At 48.2% G+C, this 22,887-nt stretch overlaps 1 protein-coding gene across 1 annotated transcript in view; it reads left to right on the top strand.

The window, feature by feature from the left end:
* The first annotated feature begins 3,394 nt into the window (after positions 1-3,394).
* The window catches only part of LOC138568869 (brain acid soluble protein 1-like), a 53,849-nt gene continuing 34,356 nt past the window's right edge, over positions 3,395-22,887 (top strand). The window contains exon 1 of the mRNA XM_069646650.1: positions 3,395-3,475. Coding sequence (XP_069502751.1) covers positions 3,395-3,475 — 81 coding nt within the window. The remainder of the gene's footprint in view (positions 3,476-22,887) is intronic.

Genomic DNA, 22,887 nt, shown 5'->3' with positions numbered 1-22,887 from the left:
GATCAGAGCTGAGGATAGACCAGGTAGCATGGATCCACTGAGGCTGCAGAGGGTTTAGGGTCAGAGCTGAGGATAGACCAGGGAGCATGGATCCACTGAGGCTGCAGAGGGTTAGGATCACAGCCGAGGTTAGACCAGGGAGCATGGATCCACTGAGGACACATAGGCTGAGTAGTGTGGGTTCACTTTGCTTCTCTTACCAGATCCCTACCTAAGTAATAAATTACAGACAACTTATGTGTATGGAAAAGTTGTAGGCCGTAGGCATTTTATTTTCTTACAGAAAATACAACGCAACAAAATAATTACTCAGCCATATGCTTTTGGGAAAATTGTGTCCAGTTCCAAAGCTGCTCAAGGCTCCTCCTGAGTCCTTGTTATCCCTGAGCCTTCGTTGCTGGGCACATGCCACCTACGACGTGTCTTGGACCGTGTACCAAAAGAGTACTCGGCGTTCCTTTCTTCTGCCCGTTCCTTCTTTTCTTGAACCGTGTACCGAAAGAGTACTCGGCGTTCTTACTTCTGCTCGCTCCTTCTTTTTTGGACCGTGTACCGAGAGAGTACTCGGCGTACTGGCTCCTCCCTGCACCCCCTCTTCTTCTGTTTTTCTTGCGGGGTGGGTTGGGTGGCAAAATGTTTTTCCTTCCCCTTCTCCAGGTAGCAAGAGCCTACCCGAGAGAGGTGAGCTCTTACCTGGTTTGTGCCGCCTCTCCTTTTCCAGGCTTACTTATACCCCCTCGGCCTTTTGTTCCTTCCTGGGGACGGCCGGGTTACCCCCTGACCCCTTGCTGTTACAATTCGCACCTTACCAGGTGCTGTTTCCTACCCTTCCTGGGCTTTTGTTTCTTGTGGCGCCAATCGGACGCCCGTCCCTACGCTTTTGCGCCGTTTTCCCCCACCCAGCGCCTAAACTCCCAGGCCCTCTATCGTTCCACATTTCATGCGGCCCGGGGCCTGGGTCAGAGGGTTAGGGCCATATAGCTGAGGATAACCAGGGAGCATGGGCCCACTGAGGCTGTAGAGGTTTAGGATCAGAGCTGAAGATAGACCAGGGAGCATGGGTCCACTGAGGCTGCAGAGGGTTAGGATCAGAGCTGAGGATAGACCAGGGAGCATGGATCCACTGAGGCTGCAGAGGGTTAGGATCACAGCTGAGGATAGACAAGGGAGCATGGATCCACTGAGGCTGCAGAGGGTTAGGATCAGCGCTGAGGATATACCAGGTAGCATGGATCCACTGAGGCTGCAGAGGGTTAGGATCAGAGGTGAGGATAGACCAGGTAGCATGGATCCACTGAGGTTGCGGAGGGTTAGGATCAGAGCTGAGGATAGACCAGGTAGCATGGATCCACTGAGGCTGCAGAGGGTTAGGATCAGAGTTGAGGATAGACCAGGTAGCATGGATCCACTGAGGCTGCAGAGGGTTAGGATCAGAGCTGAGGATAGGCCAGGTAGCAAGGATCCACTGAGGCTGCAGAGGGTTAGGATCAGAGCTGAGGATAGACCAGGGAGCATGGATCCTCTGAGGCTGCAGAGGGTTAGGATCAGAGCTGAGGATAGACCAGGGAGCATGGATCCTCTGAGGCTGCAGAGGGTTAGGATCAGAGCTGAGGATAAACCAGATAGCATGGATCCACTGAGGCTGCAGAGGGTTAGGATCAGAGCTGAGGATAGACCAGGTAGCATGGATCCACTGAGACTGCAGAGGGTTGGGATCAGAGCTGAGGATAGACCAGGTAGCATGGATCCACTGTGGCTGCAGAGGGTTAGGATCAGAGCTGAGGATAGACAAGGTAGCATGGGTCCACTGAGGATAGAGAGGGTTGGGATCACAGCTGAGGATAGGCCAGGGAGCATGTATCCACTGAGGCTGCAGAGGGTTGGGATCACAGCTGAGGATAGGCCAGGGAGCATGTATCTACTGAGGCTGCAGAGGGTTAGGATCAGAGCTGAGGATAGGCCAGGGAGCATGGATCCACTGAGGCTGCAGAGGGTTAGGATCAGAGCTGAGGATAGGCCAGGGAGCATGGATCCACTGAGGCTGCAGAGGGTTAGGATCAGAGCTGAGGATAGACCAGGGAGCCTGGATCCACTGAGGCTACAGAGGGTTAGGATCAGAGCTGAGGATAGACCAGGGAGCCTGGATCCACTGAGGCAGTAGAGGGTTGTGATCCGAGCTGAGGATAGACCAGGGAGCATGGATCCACTGAGGCTGCAGAGGGTCGGGATCAGAGCTGAGGATAGACCAGGGAGCCTGAGCTGAGGATAGACCAGGGAGCCTGGATCCACTGAGGCTGCAGAGGGTTGGGATCAGAGCTGAGGATAGACCAGGGAGCATGGATCCACTGAGGCTGCAGAGGGTCGGGATCAGAGCTGAGGATAGACCAGGGAGCCTGGATCCACTGAGGCTGCAGAGGGTCGGGATCAGAGCTGAGGATAGACCAGGGAGCCTGGATCCACTGAGGCTGCAGAGGGTCGGGATCACAGCTGAGGATAGACCAGGGAGCCTGGATCCACTGAGGCTGCAGAGTGTCGGGATCACAGCTGAGGATAGACCAGGGAGCCTGGATCCACTGAGGCTGCAGAGGGTCGGGATCAGAGCTGAGGATAGACCAGGGAGCATGGATCCACTGAGGCTGCAGAGGGTCGGGATCACAGCTGAGGATAGACCAGGTAGCATGGATCCACTGAGGCAGCAGAGGGTCGGGATCAGAGCTGAGGATAGACCAGGTAGCATGGATCCACTGAGGCTGCAGAGGGTCGGGATCAGAGCTGAGGATAGACCAGGGAGCATGGATCCACTGAGGCAGCAGAGGGTCGGGATCAGAGCTGAGGATAGACCAGGGAGCATGGGTCCACTGAGGCTGCAGAGGGTCGGGATCAGAGCTGAGTATAGACCAGGGAGCATGGATCCACTGAGGCTGCAGAGGGTCGGGATCAGGACCAGGTAGCATGGATCCACTGAGGCTGCAGAGGGTTAGGAGGATAGAACAGGGAGCATGGACCAGGGAGCATGGATCCACTGAGGCTGCAGAGGGTTAGACCAGGGAGCATGGATCCACTGAGGCTGCAGAGGGTTATGATCAGAGCTGAGGATAGACCAGGGAGCATGGATCCACTGAGGCTGCAGAGGGTTAGGATCAGAGCTGAGGATATACCACGTAGCATGGATCCACTGAGGCTGCAGAGGGTTAGGATCAGAGCTGAGGATAGACCAGGTAGCATGTATCCACTGAAGCTGCAGAGGGTTAGGATCAGAGCTGAGGATAGACCAGGTAGCATGGATCCACTGAGGCTGCAGAGGGTTCGGGTCACAGCTGAGGATAGACCAGGTAGCGTGGATCCACTGAGGCTGCAGAGGGTTAGGGTCAGAGCTGAGGATAGACCAGGTAGCATGGATCCACTGAGGCTGCAGAGGGTTAGAATCACAGCTGATGATAGACCAGGTAGCATGGATCCACTGAGGCTGCAGATGGTTAGACCAGGGAGCATGGATCCACTGAGGCTGCAGAGGGTTAGGATCAGAGCTATCCACTGAGGCTGCAGAGGGTTAGGGTCAGAGCTGAGGATAGACCAGGGAGCATGGATCCTCTGAGGCTGCAGAGGGTTAGGATCAAAGCTGAGGATAGGCCAGGGAGCATGGATCCTCTGAGGCTGCAGAGGGTTAGGATCAGAGCTGAGGATAGACCAGGGAGCATGGATCCACTGAGGCTGCAGAGGGTTAGGGTCAGAGCTGAGGATAGACCAGGTAGCATGGATCCACTGAGGCTGCAGAGGGTTGGGATAAGAGCTGAGGATAGACCAGGTAGCATGGATCCACTGAGGCTGCAGAGGGTTAGGATCACAGCTGAGGATAGACCAGGTAGCATGGATCCACTGAGGCTGCAGAGGGTTAGGATCACAGCTGAGGATAGACCAGGTGGCATGGATCCACTGAGGCTGCAGAGGGTTAGGATCACAGCTGAGGATAGACCAGGATCAGAGCTGAGGATAGACCAGGTGGCATGGATCCACTGAGGCTGCAGAGGGTTAGGATCACAGCTGAGGATAGACCAGGTGGCATGGATCCACTGAGGCTGCAGGGGGTTAGGATCACAGCTGAGGATAGACCAGGTGGCATGGATCCACTGAGGCTGCAGAGGGTTAGGATCACAGCTGAGGATAGACCAGGGAGCATGGATCCACTGAGGCTGCAGAGGGTTAGGATCACAGCTGAGGATAGACCAGGTAGCCTGGATCCACTGAGGCTGCAGAGGGTTAGGATCAGAGCTGAGGATAGACCAGGTAGCATGGATCCACTGAGGCTGCAGAGGGTTAGGATCACAGCTGAGGATAGACCAGGTAGCCTGGATCCACTGAGACTGCAGAGGGTTAGGATCAGAACTGAGGTCAGGCCAGAGAACAAGGGGCCGCTGAAGCGCATAGAGTCCATAGTAGGGGCCCGCCTGGGTCCTTTCCCTTTCTTATCCTTCTCTCTCCCGCTGTATCAATGTCATTCTTGTTTTCCTCCCACCCCCCCTTTTCTTCTTTTTCCATGCCTGGGTAATAGAGTGCATGTCAGTAGAAGGTGTGTGTGAGACAGCCAGGGCATGAAAGTGAGAGAAGAAGACACTGAGATCAAGGAATCTCATGTGGATGGCTAATTAATGGGAGAGAGCCAGTGGGTGGGGTGAAATATTTAGAGACACAGATATTGAGAGACAGGTGGAGAGTGGGGGGCGGGGGGAGACATTTAGATACAGTGATAGTATATGGTGGGATATTTAAATGGAAGGGAGTAGCCATTCTGATGGAGTGTGAATAAAATGAGTTGGGAATTATTAAGAGACTGACAGAGGGAAAGGTGAGATATTGAGAGGTAGACAACGCGAGGCAAGAGTGAGACACTACGAGAGTGTTTAAATATTGAGAAACACACAGCGCCCCCCTCAACTGAACCACACTTGACGAGTGTCACCAGCCCTGCACTAGTGTCATCCTTATGCAATCCACATACTCTTCCCTAGACTTCAATGGGAGCTCACCAGTGGTGTCTGACTAGGTTGAGAGGCAGACAGACAGTGAGCGTAGAGGGTGAAATATTAAAATAACATGGGCATGCATGGTGAAATATTTAGACAGCAAAAGTGGTCTGTGGTGTGAGCATGGTTTAGAAAATACACCAATAGATAGAGTGAAGCAGAAAGTGGCACGGAGAGCGGGAGGCCTGATTAGCAGTACTGAGAGTGGCACTGGTTGAACCACGGATGGAGTGCATCAGGAAGTGACATAGAGAGAAGAGGGCCTGATTAGAGGCACTGAGAGTGGCACTGGTTGAACCACGGATGGAGTCCATTAGGAAGTGACACAGAGAGTGGGAGGCCTGATTAGCGGCACTGAGAGAGACAATGGTTGAACCACGGATGGAGTGCATCAGGAAGTGACATAGAGAGTGGGAGGCCTGATTAGAGGCACTGAGAGTGGCACTGGTCGAACCACGGATTGAGTCCATTCGGAAGTGACACAGAGTGCGGGAGGCCTGATTAACAGCACTGAGAGAGGCACTGGTTGAACCACGGATGGAGTGCATCAGGAAGTGACATAGAGAGTGGGAGGCCTGATTAGAGGCACTGAGAGTGGCACTGGTTGAACCACGGATGGAGTCCATTAGGAAGTGACACAGAGAGTGGGAGGCCTGATTAGAGGCACTGAGAGAGACACAGGTTGAACCACGGATGGAGTGAATCAGGAAGTGACATAGAGAGTGGGAGGCCTGATTAGAGGCACTGAGAGTGGCACTGGTTGAACCACGGATGGAGTGCATTAGGAAGTGACATAGAGAGTGGGAGGCCTGATTAGAGGCACTGAGAGAGACACTGGTTGAACCACGGATGGAGTCCATTAGGAAGTGACATAGAGAGTGGGAGGCCTGATTAGAGGCACTGAGAGTGGCACTGGTTGAACCACGGATGGAGTGCATTAGGAAGTGACATAGAGAGTGGGAGGCCTGATTAAGAGAGTGGGAGGCCTGATTAGAGGCACTGAGAGAGGCACTGTTACACCGTGGTTGAGTGCCTACCGTTCAGAATTCTAAGCGGCCGATTTAGCCATGGATGGGGGAGATCTTTTTCACCAAATAATAACTTGGGACGAAGTTTCATTTTTGCTGGAAGAAAGTTGAAACATATCAAGGTTTGGCTGGAAATTCAGGCGTCTCCCACGGAAATCAGCATCGTTGGTAGGTCCGGTGGCGTGAGATGCGGCTGTGACATGAGTGGGAGAGATTAAGCGCCATAAATATCTGACTTCCCAGAAAGCGTCGGTGCCCCTCTGTAACCCCGAATCTTGGCCGCAGCCTCGTGATATCCATCCCGGTGCTGGGCTTCGTCCCGCAGGAAGCCTGGATCTCCAGAGCCTCGGCGCAGCCAGAGGCCCCCAGTTCCCTCCAGAGCTTGGGTGGGACTCTCCCGTGAATGGCGATTTCACATCCCTGCCGCCAGGTGCAGGTTCGGTGTCTCCCCGGCTCCAGCACAGCATCGCCTGCATAGGTGCAGACATTACTTACCAGTAATCTTCATTACCCCTAGACCAACTCTCATGTTTGATTGGTTCCCACCCACCAGAAAGGTGCTATTATCCTATAATATACGTTTACATTCTTTCATCTTCCTCCTCGTAGTGAAAGGGTAAAACCTCTCCCTTGACACTGGGTCGTCTCCTATTTTATCAAGCGGCTGATTGGTGGAACTGCCCAACTTGCATGTGAAAGGTGCATCCCAGATCTATGACTAGGGCTTTAAGTGGGGTAAGAAATTGAGAGGAGGCTCTCATTTGGGGGCGTGGCTTCCATGATGGGCGTGGTCTGAAAATTACCATAGTAAGGTACGAAAACAAATATATAAATGGATGTAAGCATTTATATTTTCGTGTGCGTACCTTACTATGTTTGTGTACTTTTCAAACCATCTTTTATAAACACAGATATCACGTGGCACCCAACTTCGCTGAGGGTTAAAGATGCCTCCTTCACCTGGGGAGGGGGTGCGGAAACAAAGGGACCGTAACTTCCTCTTGTGGCCCTGAGGGGTCATGAGAGGAAGTTGCAGTGACTGAGGAGTGCCAGCGAATTTGAGCGACTGTGGCTGGCTGGCATTTCTGTCAGTCAGCTTTCCTGACTTGAAAATGGTGGGAGCATCACCCGTCGCGGCTGTGGCGGTATAATGTGTCCCGCCTTGGCATGGTGAGACCAGGGGGCCCCGGCAGGGCCCCGGCTCAACCCCATTTTTTGGAGACTACCGGGGCTCAGGCCAACCTGGCCCCAGCACACTTAAAACACTGTCTATGACAAAGAAGAGTTGGAGTTGGGGGTACTGAAGTTTACTGACTGGTCATCTAGGAATCACCCTCCCTCGTTTCCCCCTTCTTCCTCCATGCCTTGATTCCTGTTTGCTCAGTGGAGGCCCACATTTGTTGACTGTAACCTAGGCAACTGTACATGGAAGGAGCTATTAAAAAGCCCGGGCATAATAGTAGCGTCTCGTCATGGAACCGGAAGTGGCTTGCAAGTGTAATGGGTTTATTCCGAAGACGTGTGCAGTGGGCATGGTGGCATCTGAAGGAAAATGTCCAGGCGCGACCTCAAATTGTCAATAGCAAAGTCCTATGGAAACACACCTAGTCCCATTATACAAAGGAGATTCCGATGTTTAAATGAACGAATAAAGAGAAGCTTGCAATATGATTTATATAAAGTAGAGCTCTTCAAACGGTGGTGCTGGCTCCCCCAGGGGGGCCCGAAAGATGTCGTGGGGAGCTTCTTCAAAAAGGGAGTACAGTGACTGCTTTTAATAGAAAATGCAGGCAGATATGGCCTCTGGGGGGACAGCAACAATATTTTTACTCAACGGGGGCTCAGCATAAAAAAGTTTGAATAGCACTGGTTTGAGGGCAGGTTTGAATAGCACTGGTTTGAGGGCAGGTTTGAATAGCACTGGGATAAGGGCAGGTTTGAATATATACGGTATAATGGCAGGTTTGAATAGCACTGGTATAAGGGCAGGTTTGAATAGCACTGGTATAAGGGCAGGTTTGAATATATATGGTATAAGGGCAGGTTTGAATAGCACTGGTATAAGGGCAGGTTTGAATAGCACTGGGATAAGGGCAGGTTTGAATAGCACTGGTATAAGGGCAGGTTTGACTAGCACTGGTATAAGGGCAGGTTTGAATAGCACTGGTATAAGGGCAGGTTTGAATATATATGGTATAAGGGCAGGTTTGAATAGCACTGGTATAAGGGCAGGTTTGAATAACACTGGGATAAGGGCAGGTTTGAATAGCACTGGTATAAGGGCAGGTTTGAATAGCACTGGGATAAGGGCAGGTTTGAATAGCACTGGTATAAGGGCAGGTTTGAATATATATGGTATAAGGGCAGGTTTGAATAGCACTGGTATAAGGGCAGGTTTGAATAACACTGGGATAAGGGCAGGTTTGAATAGCACTGGTATAAGGGCAGGTTTGAATAGCACTGGGATAAGGGCAGGTTTGAATAGCACTGGTATAAGGGCAGGTTTGAATATGGTATAAGGGCAGGTTTGAATAGCACTGGTATAAGGGCAGGTTTGAATAGCACTGGTATAAGGGCAGGTTTGAATAGCACTGGCATAAGGGCAGGTTTGAATAGCACTGGTATAAGGGCAGGTTTGAATATATATGGTATAAGGGCAGGTTTGAATAGCACTGGGATAAGGGCAGGTTTGAATAGCACTGGTATAAGGGCAGGTTTGAATAGCACTGGGATAAGGGCAGGTTTGAATAGCACTGGTATAAGGGCAGGTTTGAATATATATGGTATAAGGGCAGGTTTGAATAGCACTGGTATAAGGGCAGGTTTGAATAGCACTGGTATAAGGGCAGGTTTGAATAGCACTGGTATAAGGGCAGGTCTGAATAGCACTGGCATAAGGGCAGGTTTGAATATGGTATAAGGGCAGGTTTGAATAGCACTGGTATAAGGGCAGGTTTGAATAGCACTGGTATGAGGGCAGGTTTGAATAGCACTGGTATAAGGGCAGGTTTGAATAGCACTGGTATAAGGGCAGGTTTGATTAGCACTGGTATGAGGGCAGGTTTGAATAGCACTGGTATAAGGGCAGCTTTGAATATGGTATAAGGGCAGGTTTGAATAGCACTGGTATAAGGGCAGGTTTGAATAGCACTGGTATAAGGGCAGGTTTGAATAGCACTGTTATAAGGGCAGGTTTGAATATGGTATAAGGGCAGGTTTGAATAGCACTGGGATAAGGGCAGGTTTGAATAGCACTGGTATAAGGGCAGGTTTGAATATGGTATAAGGGCGGTTTGAATAGCACTGGTATAAAGGCAGATTTGAAGTTGAATAAAAATCAATTTAGTCATTTAAGGCTTTTACAGAATTCAGAACTTTGTCTGGACTCATAGATTCTAATATTTAGCATCTGTGCTTTGTATCTGAGGTTATATCTCTCATTACTACAACACCGATGTTTAAAGTGCTTAGAAGCAGGTAAATGTGATAATATTACCGATATACTTTGAATTGCAAAAGAACTGAGGGAGGAAGGATAGCTTAAGGGCAACACGTTTTTCTTGGAAGCAAGACAACACAGCGCTACATAGGTTTGAATGCTTAATTCCGTGCTTAGAAGCCACTCTATTAAGCGCGTTACACATGAACAATTATAATTATAACTAGAGCCGACCAGAGACAGAAAAGCGTGGTCGGAAGATATAATACATATTTTCTTTTTAACTGCACATGTGATCAAAAAAATATACTGTAGTCAAGTGGATAGCTCAGTGAGTTAAATTCCTAACTCAGATATGTCACACCCTGCACTTGCAAAGTTCAAAACTCAGCCGGGCCAAATCAGCACTTCATGTTCCGGAAGTCAGAATCATTGCACGCCATTACATTTGGTAGTAATAACACCTGTTGTTGCAGCACTTAGAAGTGGGAGGAATCAGGCATAAAGCGCTAGGCATAAAAATGTGATGTCATATCCATTTTAGCAGGATACTGGGAAATGTTGGCAACAGTAACATCAAAACGTTGAGTCTTTTTGCCCAAAATTCTAGGTTTCAGAAACATAAAACAATCGCGCTGACTATAGATCAGTGGCTCCAGGTCTGAGGCATGCAGTCTTCTTTCCCTCTACAGACCAACCCTACTCCATACCGGGTCTCCTGCAAGTACAGCTCATCTCCTCATCTCCTCCTCAACACCCAGTGCATCATGTTACCCGCGCGCCACCTGCCCCTCTTCTCCTCGCCACCCTGCATAGCTGTAACCCTCCTCTGTATCCGACCGCCACGGTATATCTGTACTGTTGTATACCTCTGTAAAGCGCTCCGTTGCTTCCCGAAGCTGGGTCCATGCTCAATACATACAATAGTAATAATAATGATAATAATAATATCTATCCACGGAAAGAAATCCAAAACACACGTGAAATGAGGATGGTTTCAAGTTCTGGCAGGGGTTGTGTGGCAGAAGTGACATAGTGCAGCCCGCGGTAACTGTGCACATTTCACCAGACTTCAGTGGGCAAGAAAGATACACATCACGAGGTGGGGTGAGGCATGTACCCAGCATCAGGCCTCCTGCTCGTCGTTGCCAGGGGGTGCTTGAGGGGTGCCCAGGCATTATGAAAGGACAGCCAGTGAACCCACCCTAGGGGCACTGCTGTGTGGGGACCCCTGTGTTCGTGCCACAGGTCTGAAAATCCCCTCTGGGGGGCCTTCCCTGGATGTTTGAGAGTTCCAATGACTCACCAGTGAGAATGCCTCACACGCAATCCTTTAAAGAGACTACCAAAGCACTCTGATCCCTGCCAGAGACCACTAAAGTAACAAAGAGAGTGCATGCCGGATTCATGGAATTATTCGCATGGTTCAAAGTGACTTTGAACTCCTGAAAAGTGACTTTGCACTACCAACACAAACCCTGATTCATGGAACTGTGCAAAGTGTATTTGTGCGGTGGAAAGTCTGTGCAAAGTCATTTTGTACAGCAAAGGCAGCCCAAGAACAGACACACCCATCTGTGGATCTGGAAGGTCTAGCCCACAGTGGCGGGTTTCTCTTGTGAGGAGGAGCTGAGAGGCCTAGGTATTCCCTAGACCACGGGTGCACAACTTACGGCCAGCGGGCCAGTTGCAGCCCGCCATGCTGTTTTGTCCCGCCAGCCAGCTACAAAGAATTTCCTAATGGAGTCCAGCCCACAAGCAGCATCGGCTGCCCTCCATTAGGAAAGTCTTTGTTCGTCTTCCAGGCCAAACAAAACACTGGCTCTCATTGGCTCAGTGCACACGCACCACGCAGCTCCTACGAATCACATGTGCGTGTCTGCTGCACCAATGGAGGGCCAGCACTACAGACTGCGTGGTCAATAAGACTTGATGCCGGAAGGCATTTCAGCCTTGCCACGCTAGCCGTAGTACCAGAAACCTGGCCAGCGTTCCAGCTAGCCTGCCTTCTAGCACGTCCTGTAAGTACAGATTTTGTTGGGGGGGGCTGTTTGTGTGTGTGTGTGTGTGGGTTGGGCCTATTTCCTGCTCGTATGTTGAGATGCAGGGGTGGGGGAGATGTGTGATTATGTGTCGGGTCTGCCTGTATGTTTGTTTTTGTGTGCAAGTTCAGTGTATGCTGAGTTGGGGTGTGTGGGGTTCGGGTCTGTATGGGTGCATGCTTGTGAGTTTGTATGCTGAGTTGGGGTTTAGGTCTGTATGGGTGCATGCTTGTGAGTTTGTATGCTGAGTTGGGGGTGGGAGGGTTCGGGTGCATATGGGTGCATGCTTGTGTGTTTGTATGCTGAGTTGGGGGGTGGGGTTCAGGTCTGTGTCAGTGCATGGTGTATGCTTGAGAGTTTGTGTGCTGAGTTGGGGGTGGGAGCTACGGGTTTGTATGGGTGCATGCTTGTGAGTTTGTATGCTGAGTTGGGGGTTGCTGGGTTCAGGTCTGTATGGGTGCATGCTTGTGAGTTTGTATGCTGAGTTGGGGGTGGGGTTCAGGTCTGTGTCAGTGCATGGTGTATGCTTGAGAGTTTGTGTGCTGAGTTGGGGGTGGGAGCTACGGGTCGGTATGGGTGCATGCTTGTGAGTTTGTATGCTGAGTTGGGGGTTGCTGGGTTCAGGTCTGTATGGGTGCATGCTTGTGAGTTTGTATGCTGAATTGGGGGTGGGGGTTCGGGTCTGTATCGGTGCATGCTTGTGAGTTTGTATGCTGAATTGGGGGTGGGGGATTCAGGTCTGTATGGGTGCATGGTGTATGCTTGAGAGTTTGTATGCTGAGTTGGGGGTGGGAGCTACGGGTTTGTATGGGTGCATGCTTGTGAGTTTGTGAGTTGGGGGTTGCTGGGTTCAGGTCTGTATGGGTGCATGCTTGTGAGTTTGTATGCTGAATTGGGGGTGGGGGTTCGGGTTTGTATGGGTACATGCTAGTGAGTTTGTATGCTGAGTTGGGGGGTGGGGGTTCAGGTCTCTATGGGTGCATGGTGTATGCTTGAGAGTTTGTATGCTGAGTTGGGGGTGTGGGGTTCGGGTCTGCATGGGTGCATGCTTGTGAGTTTACATGCTGAGTTGGGGGGTGGGGGTTCAGGTCTGTATGGGTGCATGGTGTATGCTTGAGAGTTTGTATGTTGAGTTGGGGGTGGGAGGTATGGGTCTGTATGGGTGCATGCTTGTGAGTTTACATGCTGAGTTGGGGGGTGGGGGTTCAGGTCTGTATGGGTGCATGGTGTATGCTTGAGAGTTTGTATGCTGAGTTGGGGGTGTGGGGTTCGGGTCTGCATGGGTGCATGCTTGAGAGTTTGTTTGGTGAGTTTGGGGGTGGGAGGTTTTGGGTGTTTACGGGTGCATGCTTGTGAGTTTGCTGTCCTGGCCTCACCCATCACTCACATCCACTTGACTCCCACCTTCTATGAATCTCAGGGTTGAGATGTTCAATTTTGCCTAAATTATCCATCGTGGGAGCACAAGATGTACATTCTAATCGTGGCTCGCCCCTTACAACCACACTGTGTGATCCTGGCCAAATCACTTAATTTGTATCTTTGTGCAGAATGTGAAGCTATTCAAGATGGGATCGTAACATGCTTGTGACATGTTTTGGGGGGTTACTCTGGAATAATCATTGTGCAGACACAGCTCATCTGTTGGCCATCATAGTAAGCAACCTTTACTCAGTTTCGCCTCCTCAACAGCTTGACGGGCAGAAGCGAGACTGCTGGATTAATGGAGTCTATCCAGTGACCTGTGTGCAGCAGGGATGAATCCCTGCTCTGTTGCCTCATTCATACAATTGGAATCGGAATCCTTCGCCTTTTGTTGAAACGTGACCCAACGAATGCTATACTCCCAAGAGTATGGCCGACCCAAACAGCAAAGTATAGCAGTCCAAAATACTGCCCCGCCACTGCCCTCCTATATTGACCATTAAATTTCCAGGGTACACCTTATGGCAGTTTTAGTTTTGCAAAAATGACTTATCTAGTAAGTTGAAGTTTCCGACAGTGCATTTGTGCCAGTTTCCACATGTTGTGCTCTGGCTGAATGTTTCGAAGGTGGGATATGTACGGCGCAGCTCTGCCGCAATTTCAAATGGCTACTGTAGTAGGGCCAGCCAATCCCTGCATTCACCACCTTAATCTCAAACATAGTAGTTTGATATACTATGCAGCCCGCTATTCCTGAAGGAAGCATCCATCAATAAGTGCCTGAAAAGGTATGCTGGCAAGGCTGTGTTCTTTATCTGATCTTGTTCTTTTGTCGCTTCTAGGCTTCTCTAAAAGGTATATCATTTGTATATACTCTAGACTTGAACCGTCGTAATGGGAGCATAACAGTGTAGTTCGTATCTTCCCCGAAGTACTGTTGAACCTGCCCTTTGCTGTTGGTACTCCATCTCAGTACCCAGGCCCCAGGGTGCATTGTATCACTGTTCCTGCTCCAAAGATGTCCCTGCCAATGTCTAGTGCAGTTAAAAAAAGAAAGATTGACCAGGAGCACCGTCAATGTAAGGATGAGTGGACTGAGAGGTTTTTTTTTCATTGAGTCCAAACCTAATGTGTACACGTGTCTCATTTGTTTCAAAGGCATAGCAGTCCCGAAGGAATATAATATCCGCCGCAATTGTGAAACAAAACATTCACAATATAAGGATTTACAGGGGGAAGTGAGAATTAAGAAAGCTGGGGGCCTAAAAAAACAGCTGATTAAGCAACAGGGTGTTTTTGCCCAGAAAAAAAAGAATCTGAATGTGCCACCTTTGCAAGTTATAAGGTTGCGCAGCTTATTGCAAGGTCAGCAGGGCCTTTCACAGATGGGAATTTCATAAAATACTGCCTGATGGAGATTAGCGAGGCAGTGTGTAAAGAAAAAAAAAGATGCTTGTACAAATGTATCCAGCGACGTATTGTAGACATGGCTGACAATTGTTACAGCCAACTGAAAATGCAACGTAAGGATGTCAAGTTCTTTTCTTTTCTGCTGCCCTTGATGAGAGCACAGATGCAAGTGACACAGCCCAACTCTTAATTTTTCATTCGGGGGGGGGGCAATAACGAATGCAAAGTATTTCAGGAACTGGCTTCCCTGGTATCTTTGCATGGCAGGATTACTGGTGCTGGCATTTTTAAAGCCTTTCAAAAAGTCATCAATGATTTAAATTTGCCGTGGGATGCTTTGGTAGGCGTGACGACTGATGCAGCGCCAGCCACGGTTGGGGAGCAAATATGGTTTTATTGGCTGCTTGAAAAGACACTTGGGGTGAGAAGGCTGTCCATTTAAGTAATTATCCCTGCACCATGCACCAGGAGGCATTATGTGCAAAACATTTGAAATTCACCGAAGTGATGGACTTTGTTGTGAAAACTGTTAATTTTGTCCGTGCACGCTCTTTAAATCACAGATTGTTTCAGGCGTTTTACGAAGAGGTAAAGGCGGATTATGGTGATGTCCTATATCACACCGATGTTCAGTGGCTTAGTCATGGCAATGTGCTGAAGCGATTCTTGTCTTTACGGCACTAAATAAAAACATTCCTTGATGAAAAGGGAATGGACACTTCTGTCATACAAGATGTTGGCTGGGCAGCTGACTTTACTTTTCTGACTGACCTGACAGGCCATTTGAATGATTAAAATTTAAAGTTGCAAGGAAGCCAACATTTCGGATCGGTTTGAGGCAGTTTGTGTCTTTGAAATAAAGTTAAGGCTTCTAACAGCCCAACTGGAGAAAGGGATGCTGGCACACTACCCCGCAAGTGCAGGGGCGTTCTCCCACGAGAGGTATGTAGGATGGTATCGGCATGTGAAGGTCCTGAAGGAACTGCAAAATGTGTTTGAGAATCGTTTCTCACAATTCAAATCAAACCGAGCCTTTTTTAAACTTTTTCCAGAACTTTTCTCTGCTGCTGTTGACAGTGTGCAACCTGAACTTCAACTGGAAGTGATTGAACTTCAGTGCTGTATCCCCCTCAAAAATAAGTATAGAGAGATGCCTTCTATCAGTCTCTGGACACTGCTCAATTCCCCAGTCTGTCACGGGAAGCATTAAAGATGGTATCTATGTTTGGCACTTATATTTGGGAGCAAGTTTTTTAACAAATGAAACTACATAAATCCAGCCTACGGACAAGACTCACTGACCAACATCTCCATGCTATCCTGAGAGTAGGAACAACCTCACTGGAGCTCGAGATACATAAACTGACATCTGAGAAATGCTGCAATGTTTCTCACTGATCAAGTATGTCTGGTTCACTGTTTCATCCTGTATGATTTGCATATTTATTGTAGTATCAATATGTCCTTTGCAACGAAAGAAATAATAAAAGTGGAATGGGAAATGTATACTACAAAATCCAAGTTTTAAATACAAATAAAGATCGTACACTTCCAAAAAGGTATTCTTTTTCCATCTGTCTAATGAAAATTGGGGGTTGAAAAGGCCTCCACCCGCCCTGCCCCCGTCCCTCTCACATTTACTTTTCGGCCCACTAAAGGCAGCGTGTAAGGTACGTTCGGCCCTCGGCCAAAATCAGTTGTGCACCCCTGCCCTAGACACTTTCAGAAGAATGGATTGTTCTTTCAAGATGGCCTCCACCACCGGGCAATAGCATGTGCACCTATCGTCAGGGAGCAGAGGTGAGTAGTAGATAACCCACATAGGTCAGATCAGGTGCCCGTCACGCCTCCAGCTCCATCTCACATGCTAATCCAGCTCTGATGAGCATCCCACGCATCTGCACCACCTGCACCCTGGCTCTGCATCACTGGAGACCTGTGGCGCAGTCTCATATGTAAACACCACAGGCCCCATATACCGCCTGGATATTTAGCACCCATCTGCCTATCACCTTATGTGATGCAGGAAAAGGTATATTGTGACCTTTAATCCCTCTGCTCTGGACTGCGGAAGGTGAACTGGCCCAGAAGCGCGCCTCAATGAAAATTAGCTCCAGAGATGGATCCAGCTCTCAGTTCCTACAAATGAATATTAGAGAGTGAGATACATATGTTAAAAAAGTCAGAAAACATGTAATTGACTTTCTTTTTTAAAATGTAATAAAGCATAATCAATCGTTACCTGCATAAATTAGACTGCACTGGGCTTGACCACCTCTTCCGTGCAGTTGTAATGTGCCTATAGGCACCATACATGCTTTTATCATCATCAACATTACTCGGCAAATAAATAGCATTGGTATAGCATCCAGCATTGTCCTCACCACTTCCTCCTCAACCCCAGACAAATATCAAATAAAAAGACGAAAATGAATCTAGTCGCCTATGGTTGGCCAAGAGCACCCACATTGCTTCCAAGCTTCTATCGTTCAACTCTGAGAAGAACATTGAGGCTACAGCATTAATCCATAAAAGGAGACTAATCATTCTTGGCCAATCTGTTGCCTTTCCTGCAGTGAACGCTTCACACTGTGTCGTAGACTTAACTCGACCATGACGTTGAGGCTTGGTTAAGAAAAATCTAAAATGCCCCACTTGCTTAAGAATAATATACTAAGCTTTAGGCCCTTGGAACGTGCATACGGTAATGGATGGGATTACACCAGAATCATTCTGAATCCAAATAACCGGATAATCTCAAAACGATGGCAAGTTGTTGTTTTATTAGCAATTATCAAAAACAGGAAGGTTACAACGAACATCAACGAAAGTACGCTCATTCACTCAGCGATTTCAGAACAAAATATATTTATATATTCTTTTTGTGCGTCATACTGACGTCACCCTACGTGACAATAGTAACAGACCTATCAGGGGTTGGGATTGGTCAAGGGAAACATATAGATATACAATCATATAGGAGCTAGGATTGTTATTGGCTCTCCTTTATCAGGTGGGCAACTTATGCCAACCTCTTCAAACATTTAATTTCAGGAACATCAGTTACACAGTGTTTCATTGGTTTCTCAAGCTATAAGGTCCTTCTTTATACAGACTAATACAATTGATTTGGCATGCTTGTGCCGTGTCTGGAACATTCGGTTTACTTAGCAACACATAAGCAAAGACCCAGGTGCAGGGGGATAGGACATGAAGCTAATTCACCACCCAATTAGCCCAACATCTCTCATCAGCCATGCCTTCTGCCATAAAATTGTCTTTGTACTTGGGCTTGCAGAGTATTCTCATCCTAGGAATTCAGCGGGAGTGAGGGCACACGCAATCGTGTCTGGAACTCCAAGTTCAAACCCTATTTTCAGCCTCTACTCACGTGATGCAAGAACACAATTTTGTTCATTCTGCAAGCTTTTAAATGTCGTTAATGAATTAAGACTTGGCAATTTATTTGTTCTTTTTTGCACCTTAACGTGAGAGGATTCATCCTCTGAACACATGTTCTTTCTCAGCATAGATAGCTGACCTCAATTTCTAGGATCTTGAATTCAGGCCAGACAGCCTTGCCACGCAGCTCCAGCAAACTATCATTCGACGGTGACACAACTTTTCATTCCCCTTTCATGGTTTTTTGCTTACTTATTTCATGATCCCAATGTCCAGTTTCTATTCAAGGGCAGCTTTGCCTGCATTATAGTCACAACTTGTAGCTAGCATAAACGATGACTTGATCTACCGTGCGTTTCGGCGTATGTACATTTTTCATGCTTCTAATTTCTTCACATTTTCTAATGTGTACTTATCTTCTTTATACATTTAAAGTTCACTTGATTCTTTACTTTGTTATTTCTTCTCTGGGATCCGTGCATTGTCTCCATTCAATACTTCAGGACCTCCTGCACACTTTCTTGTGACGTCATCAGTCCGTCTTCTTAGTTTGTACTCATATTTCTTCAGGGATCTCTTCTTGCCGGCCGTCATCACCTCGTTGATACATTCGGTACGGTTGTCTCAGTGGATATCTTCTTCCAAACACTCACTACGGTATTGGCACGATAGCTGGTGTCAGACAAGGCACAGTCTCATGTCTCCAATACAAGGAAGGTCAGGGGGCGGCATCTCCTGCGGGTGTTTACATCTGCTCCTCTACAATACTATTTCTTTACCATGAATAATAAGACATTGCTGATGAGTGAGAAAGGTCTGATACCAGATTTTCAATATTCACATTTAAGCTGGATCCAGAATGCTTTTTAAGACTATGCAGGAAAAGCCTCAGCTGAGCTTGCGCCTTAAACTTTAGAGACATTGAATTCAAGGCAAAGTGCACAAGTCGGGGTACTTCTAGGCAGACCCACAATTTTTATTATGACGTTTTCAATTTCCTTATGCTAGTTTCAATTACCATACCCCATATTTCACAGCAATGTAGCAGTGCTGAGTTATACATTCACGCATCGTTATATTGCCAGTCTTTGCAAATCTCTCCATCTGTGGCTCCCAGCGCCCGCTTTTATTGAATAAATCCCTGAGGTGGGAGCTCGCCATCTAGAACTTCGATTTTCTCATTACCCCAGCACCATGAACAGTTATCATTCCCTTAACTAAATACCAAAACCGTTGCTGTGGCAAAATTTAGCTCAGTAATTAATTGGCTGTATCCTACTGTGGCCAAGGCACTGATGGATAATAAGCCAAATGATCGTCTACATACGCTAAACTCTTAACGTAAGAAGCTACACGCCATTCTGCTGTAAGTGGATCAGCATTACCGCGTCATGGATCATAAATGCCCTAACTCGCTGAAATGAAAAACACTCAACCAAACAGTTGACGGAGTACCAACTTGCTAAGCTGGCATTGCAGGAACATCATCGGATCATCTTCCATTTAACTCAACAAATGGGTTTTTCTTGAGAAAATGTCCAATTCACTTAATTTGCCATCATGCGCTTCATTTTTTAAGGAGGTGAGCTTCAGGCATAGCACGGCTTTCCTCAATAGGGCCGTGTTCTTCATTCCCTACTATGCAAACCTCCATTTCACATCCATGTCCCCCGTCAAACTTTTCAGCCATTCGAAATTTTCATAAGGCTGAAATTTGACCAAATCCCCCATTCGGTAATTTAAATTCCGTATTTTTGGGTAAGCCCCATGCAGTACGTGGCGATCCACCGCTAAGATCTTGTCTTATTCTTGCAAAGTTTGGCGATTTGAAAACTGAGCTTTTTGAATAGAAGCAGAGAGACAGGCATTGGCAGATGTGTTTCCCAGAACTTCAAGCATCAAGTGGTCTACGTGGCCTCATTAATACGTGCCATGTTAGCTAAAACCACTTTTACAATGTTCATTGGAAACAGCTATAGGAGTGCTTCAGGGCGTCTAGTGATATTCTGTCTGAGAGGTTGTCGGTGTTGTTAGATTGCTTGCATTTTTCTTTACAGGACAGGTTCATCTTCCTGAGAGCTGATGGAAGGAGTTCAGGTTTCAAAATCATCATCAACACGTGCAGGAATGAAATTGTAATTGCTTAATACCGAGAGATTTCTAAGCGCGGACCCGGGGATCGAACCTGTGTTCCTCTGCATCGTTTTGCTTCCAAGGCGAGCTTGTTGCCCTTGTGCGATCCTCCCGAGACTGCAAGGATTCTGGCAGGGGTGATGCAATCTACCGCTTCTATCGCTTTGTCCTGCATGTCACCTGTTTTGGACTACAACTCCCATCGGCCAGAAAGGTGTTTAGACGAAGGTGAGGGATTATCTGGCGAGCCTTCAGACTTCTGTATTAAGGAGATGTTAGAAATACAGTCCAGAATCGGCCACTCCTGGTCATGCCTGTTTTGTACACCTGACATTGAACACAGTAGTTCAACATCTGAAAGTGGGTCCATAAGAGTTTGTCATTCACGTGGTGTCGAAGAAATTAAAATGAAGCAGACATCCATCAAGGGTTGCTAGGTTTGGTCACATGTCTCACTAAGGCTTCCGTCTCGGCACGTCATCTAGGTAGACAAATGTCCTTCTGGTGCAGGCGGGTCACGTAAAGCGCCATGATTTTTGTGCGCCTCCTGGGTGCTGTTTCATGGCTGCCAGTAAGGACCTTGAACTGCCGAAAGCGCTTTGCCTGGCCAGTCTAAGGAACTGGGACACTTTCACCAGGTCCACCAAGGAGTAGCAAGGTTTGCATCCCAAAAGGCTGGGTGCTCATGCATGCACTGGCCCCGTGTCCTGTACTGGCTGAATCCAGCCCAAGGGCTTCTGATGGGTGACGTAGAGATGTAGGCCCTTATTCACAGACGGTTTTCCAATGGGGTTAGCCATTACAAAGGGCTTCTGTGAATAAGGCGTATAATACTCACTCTAGCACTGCCCGCATTTGATGCGCGTTTGAGAGTTGCACAACCAGAAGACTGGCGATAGGCAATTTGGGAATTTTCTTGACAGACCAGCACCTGGGAAAGACTCACTCATACTTGTATTTATTCAAAAAGAAGGAACATTTGTAAAATCGCTAATGGCTTTGCAAATGAATTGTCCTCCTCAGGAAAAAGAGAAGACTGAATAAGGAAAAGCATGGTTTCTGGTATCTCGCCATTGATATTATATTATTTTGTTGGCATTGAGTGTGTTATGGCCTTCAGTGTCATTACCCATGTCAAATAACGCTGGCGGAGGCATCCTTATATTTTGACTTTTCCTGGGTTTTAGCTTCTGCGGCCGTCCAACCACTGATCGCAGGTGAACGAGCCCCTGACAATAAAATATGAGAAAGAGACTCTTCCCTTTCTCACTTTCCACCAGAAGCTCATGGTCTTCAGAGTCCTGGTTCTCTCTAGGGTGGGCTACTGCAACATCCTCTTTCTAAATCGCCCTTCCTCTACTCTCCACCCTCTGCAACTCCTCCAGAACAGGACTGCGAGACTTATCCTTGGCCTTAAGCCCAGGGACCATATCTCTCCAGCCCTGAAATCTCTCCACTGGCTCCCAGTGGCTGCAAGGATCAAGTTCAAGACCCTTTGCATTGTCCACAAGGCTTTTTGGGGCCGGGGCCGGCACTACATCCAAGGATCCCTTACAAAATATCTTCCTTCTTGAGCCCTTCGCTTAGCTACCTCCAACACTCTACGAGTCAGACGCTTCTCCAGGCAGAGAGTGGGGGGTAGATCTCTCACCTCTGCAGGTGTCTCTCTCTGGAACAGCCTCCTTGCCACCTCTCAAACTTGAACCGGACCACGTGAAGTTCCGGAAGCAGCTCAAAACGTTCCTCTTCTCCTCTGCTTTCTCTCTCTACTTCCCCTGCTGACCTACTTGTCTGCTGTACCAACTGGTTGCTTGGCTACCCTCACAGCCTCACCGGGTACCAGGCTCCACATGACCCATCTCTCCTACACTGCCCCCGGGCCTACCGTGCACTTAGGTGCTGTAACTACAACCTCTTCAGTCGCCTGAGTCCTTGCATTTACCCAGTGCTGCGCTGCCCTGCTTGCATTTACTCAGAGCAATGCTACCCTGTTCCCCCCCCTCTCCTTTGCACTTGCAGTTTTCATTCTTGCACTTGCACGATCTGAATGACCCAGGGCCTAGTAAGATTGTTTGTCTTGTCCTCCCTCCCTTGTCTTGTCACGCCTAGAAACACTTGTGTACAGGCCTCTTATAAATGACTTATCATATCATATCAAGTACGAGGCACGTTGTTTCTGGCAGCTTAATTTCAAATTGAAAACTATGGCATACAAAGTAACAGCCTTGTCTTTGGTGGGCGTTCCTTGTGATATGCATGTGGGTTTTCTGAACATAAAAGGAACCCCAAACAGCCACAGTGGGGCATAGCTTCCTATTAGAACATTGGCAGTTCCATTGCAGACAATGGAGTGGCAGAGAGCAAAATGGCCGCCGGAACATTCCAATGTTTCTGCTTTGTCTTTCCTTGTTTTAAACCGAACATTGTAGCTGCTTGGGTGGAACATTCTACTAGCAATATTGCCCCTCCCTAGTAATAATGCCAGCTGGTAAATACCCCTTGGCCTCGTTTAAGGCCGTCACTTGGACCTATTGACTTGGCCACCTGGTAATGGCCCTTGGAACGCAGCAGCATTGCGTAATTGGGAATGTTAAAGCTAAAAGGAGAAGGAGCATCTTTTAGGGGGGCCTTTCATGGAGGGCCCCAGATTGGAGTTATCAGCTCCGGTTCATCTTGTTTTTGGGGGCATATATGCCACCCAGTATATGCGCACAGAACTCTGAGCCCTCCCTGACTGCCATGCTGCCCTTGAAGACATCTGCCCGTCTGCATGCTTCTCATATATGGCACACAGGAACAAAACCAAATAAACAGCCAAGCAAGCCCCTGTGACTCACTGATATACTCCCTGTGTGAGTCGCAGGCACTGCCCATAATTTGTGGTGAAGGAGGGTCGCCATTAGAACTCTTCGGAGTGCCATGCCGGCACTCCAACATCATTGGAGAAGGCTAGGCCCAGAAGCACTAGTACCTTTGACTTGAAGACC

Source organism: Ambystoma mexicanum, chromosome 2q, assembly GCF_040938575.1.
Source record: "Ambystoma mexicanum isolate Mex_15411 chromosome 2q, UKY_AmexF1_1, whole genome shotgun sequence".
NCBI lineage: Eukaryota > Metazoa > Chordata > Amphibia > Caudata > Ambystomatidae > Ambystoma > Ambystoma mexicanum.
Note: the sequence above shows the minus strand (reverse complement) of the source record. Positions and strands in the feature narration are given on the sequence as shown.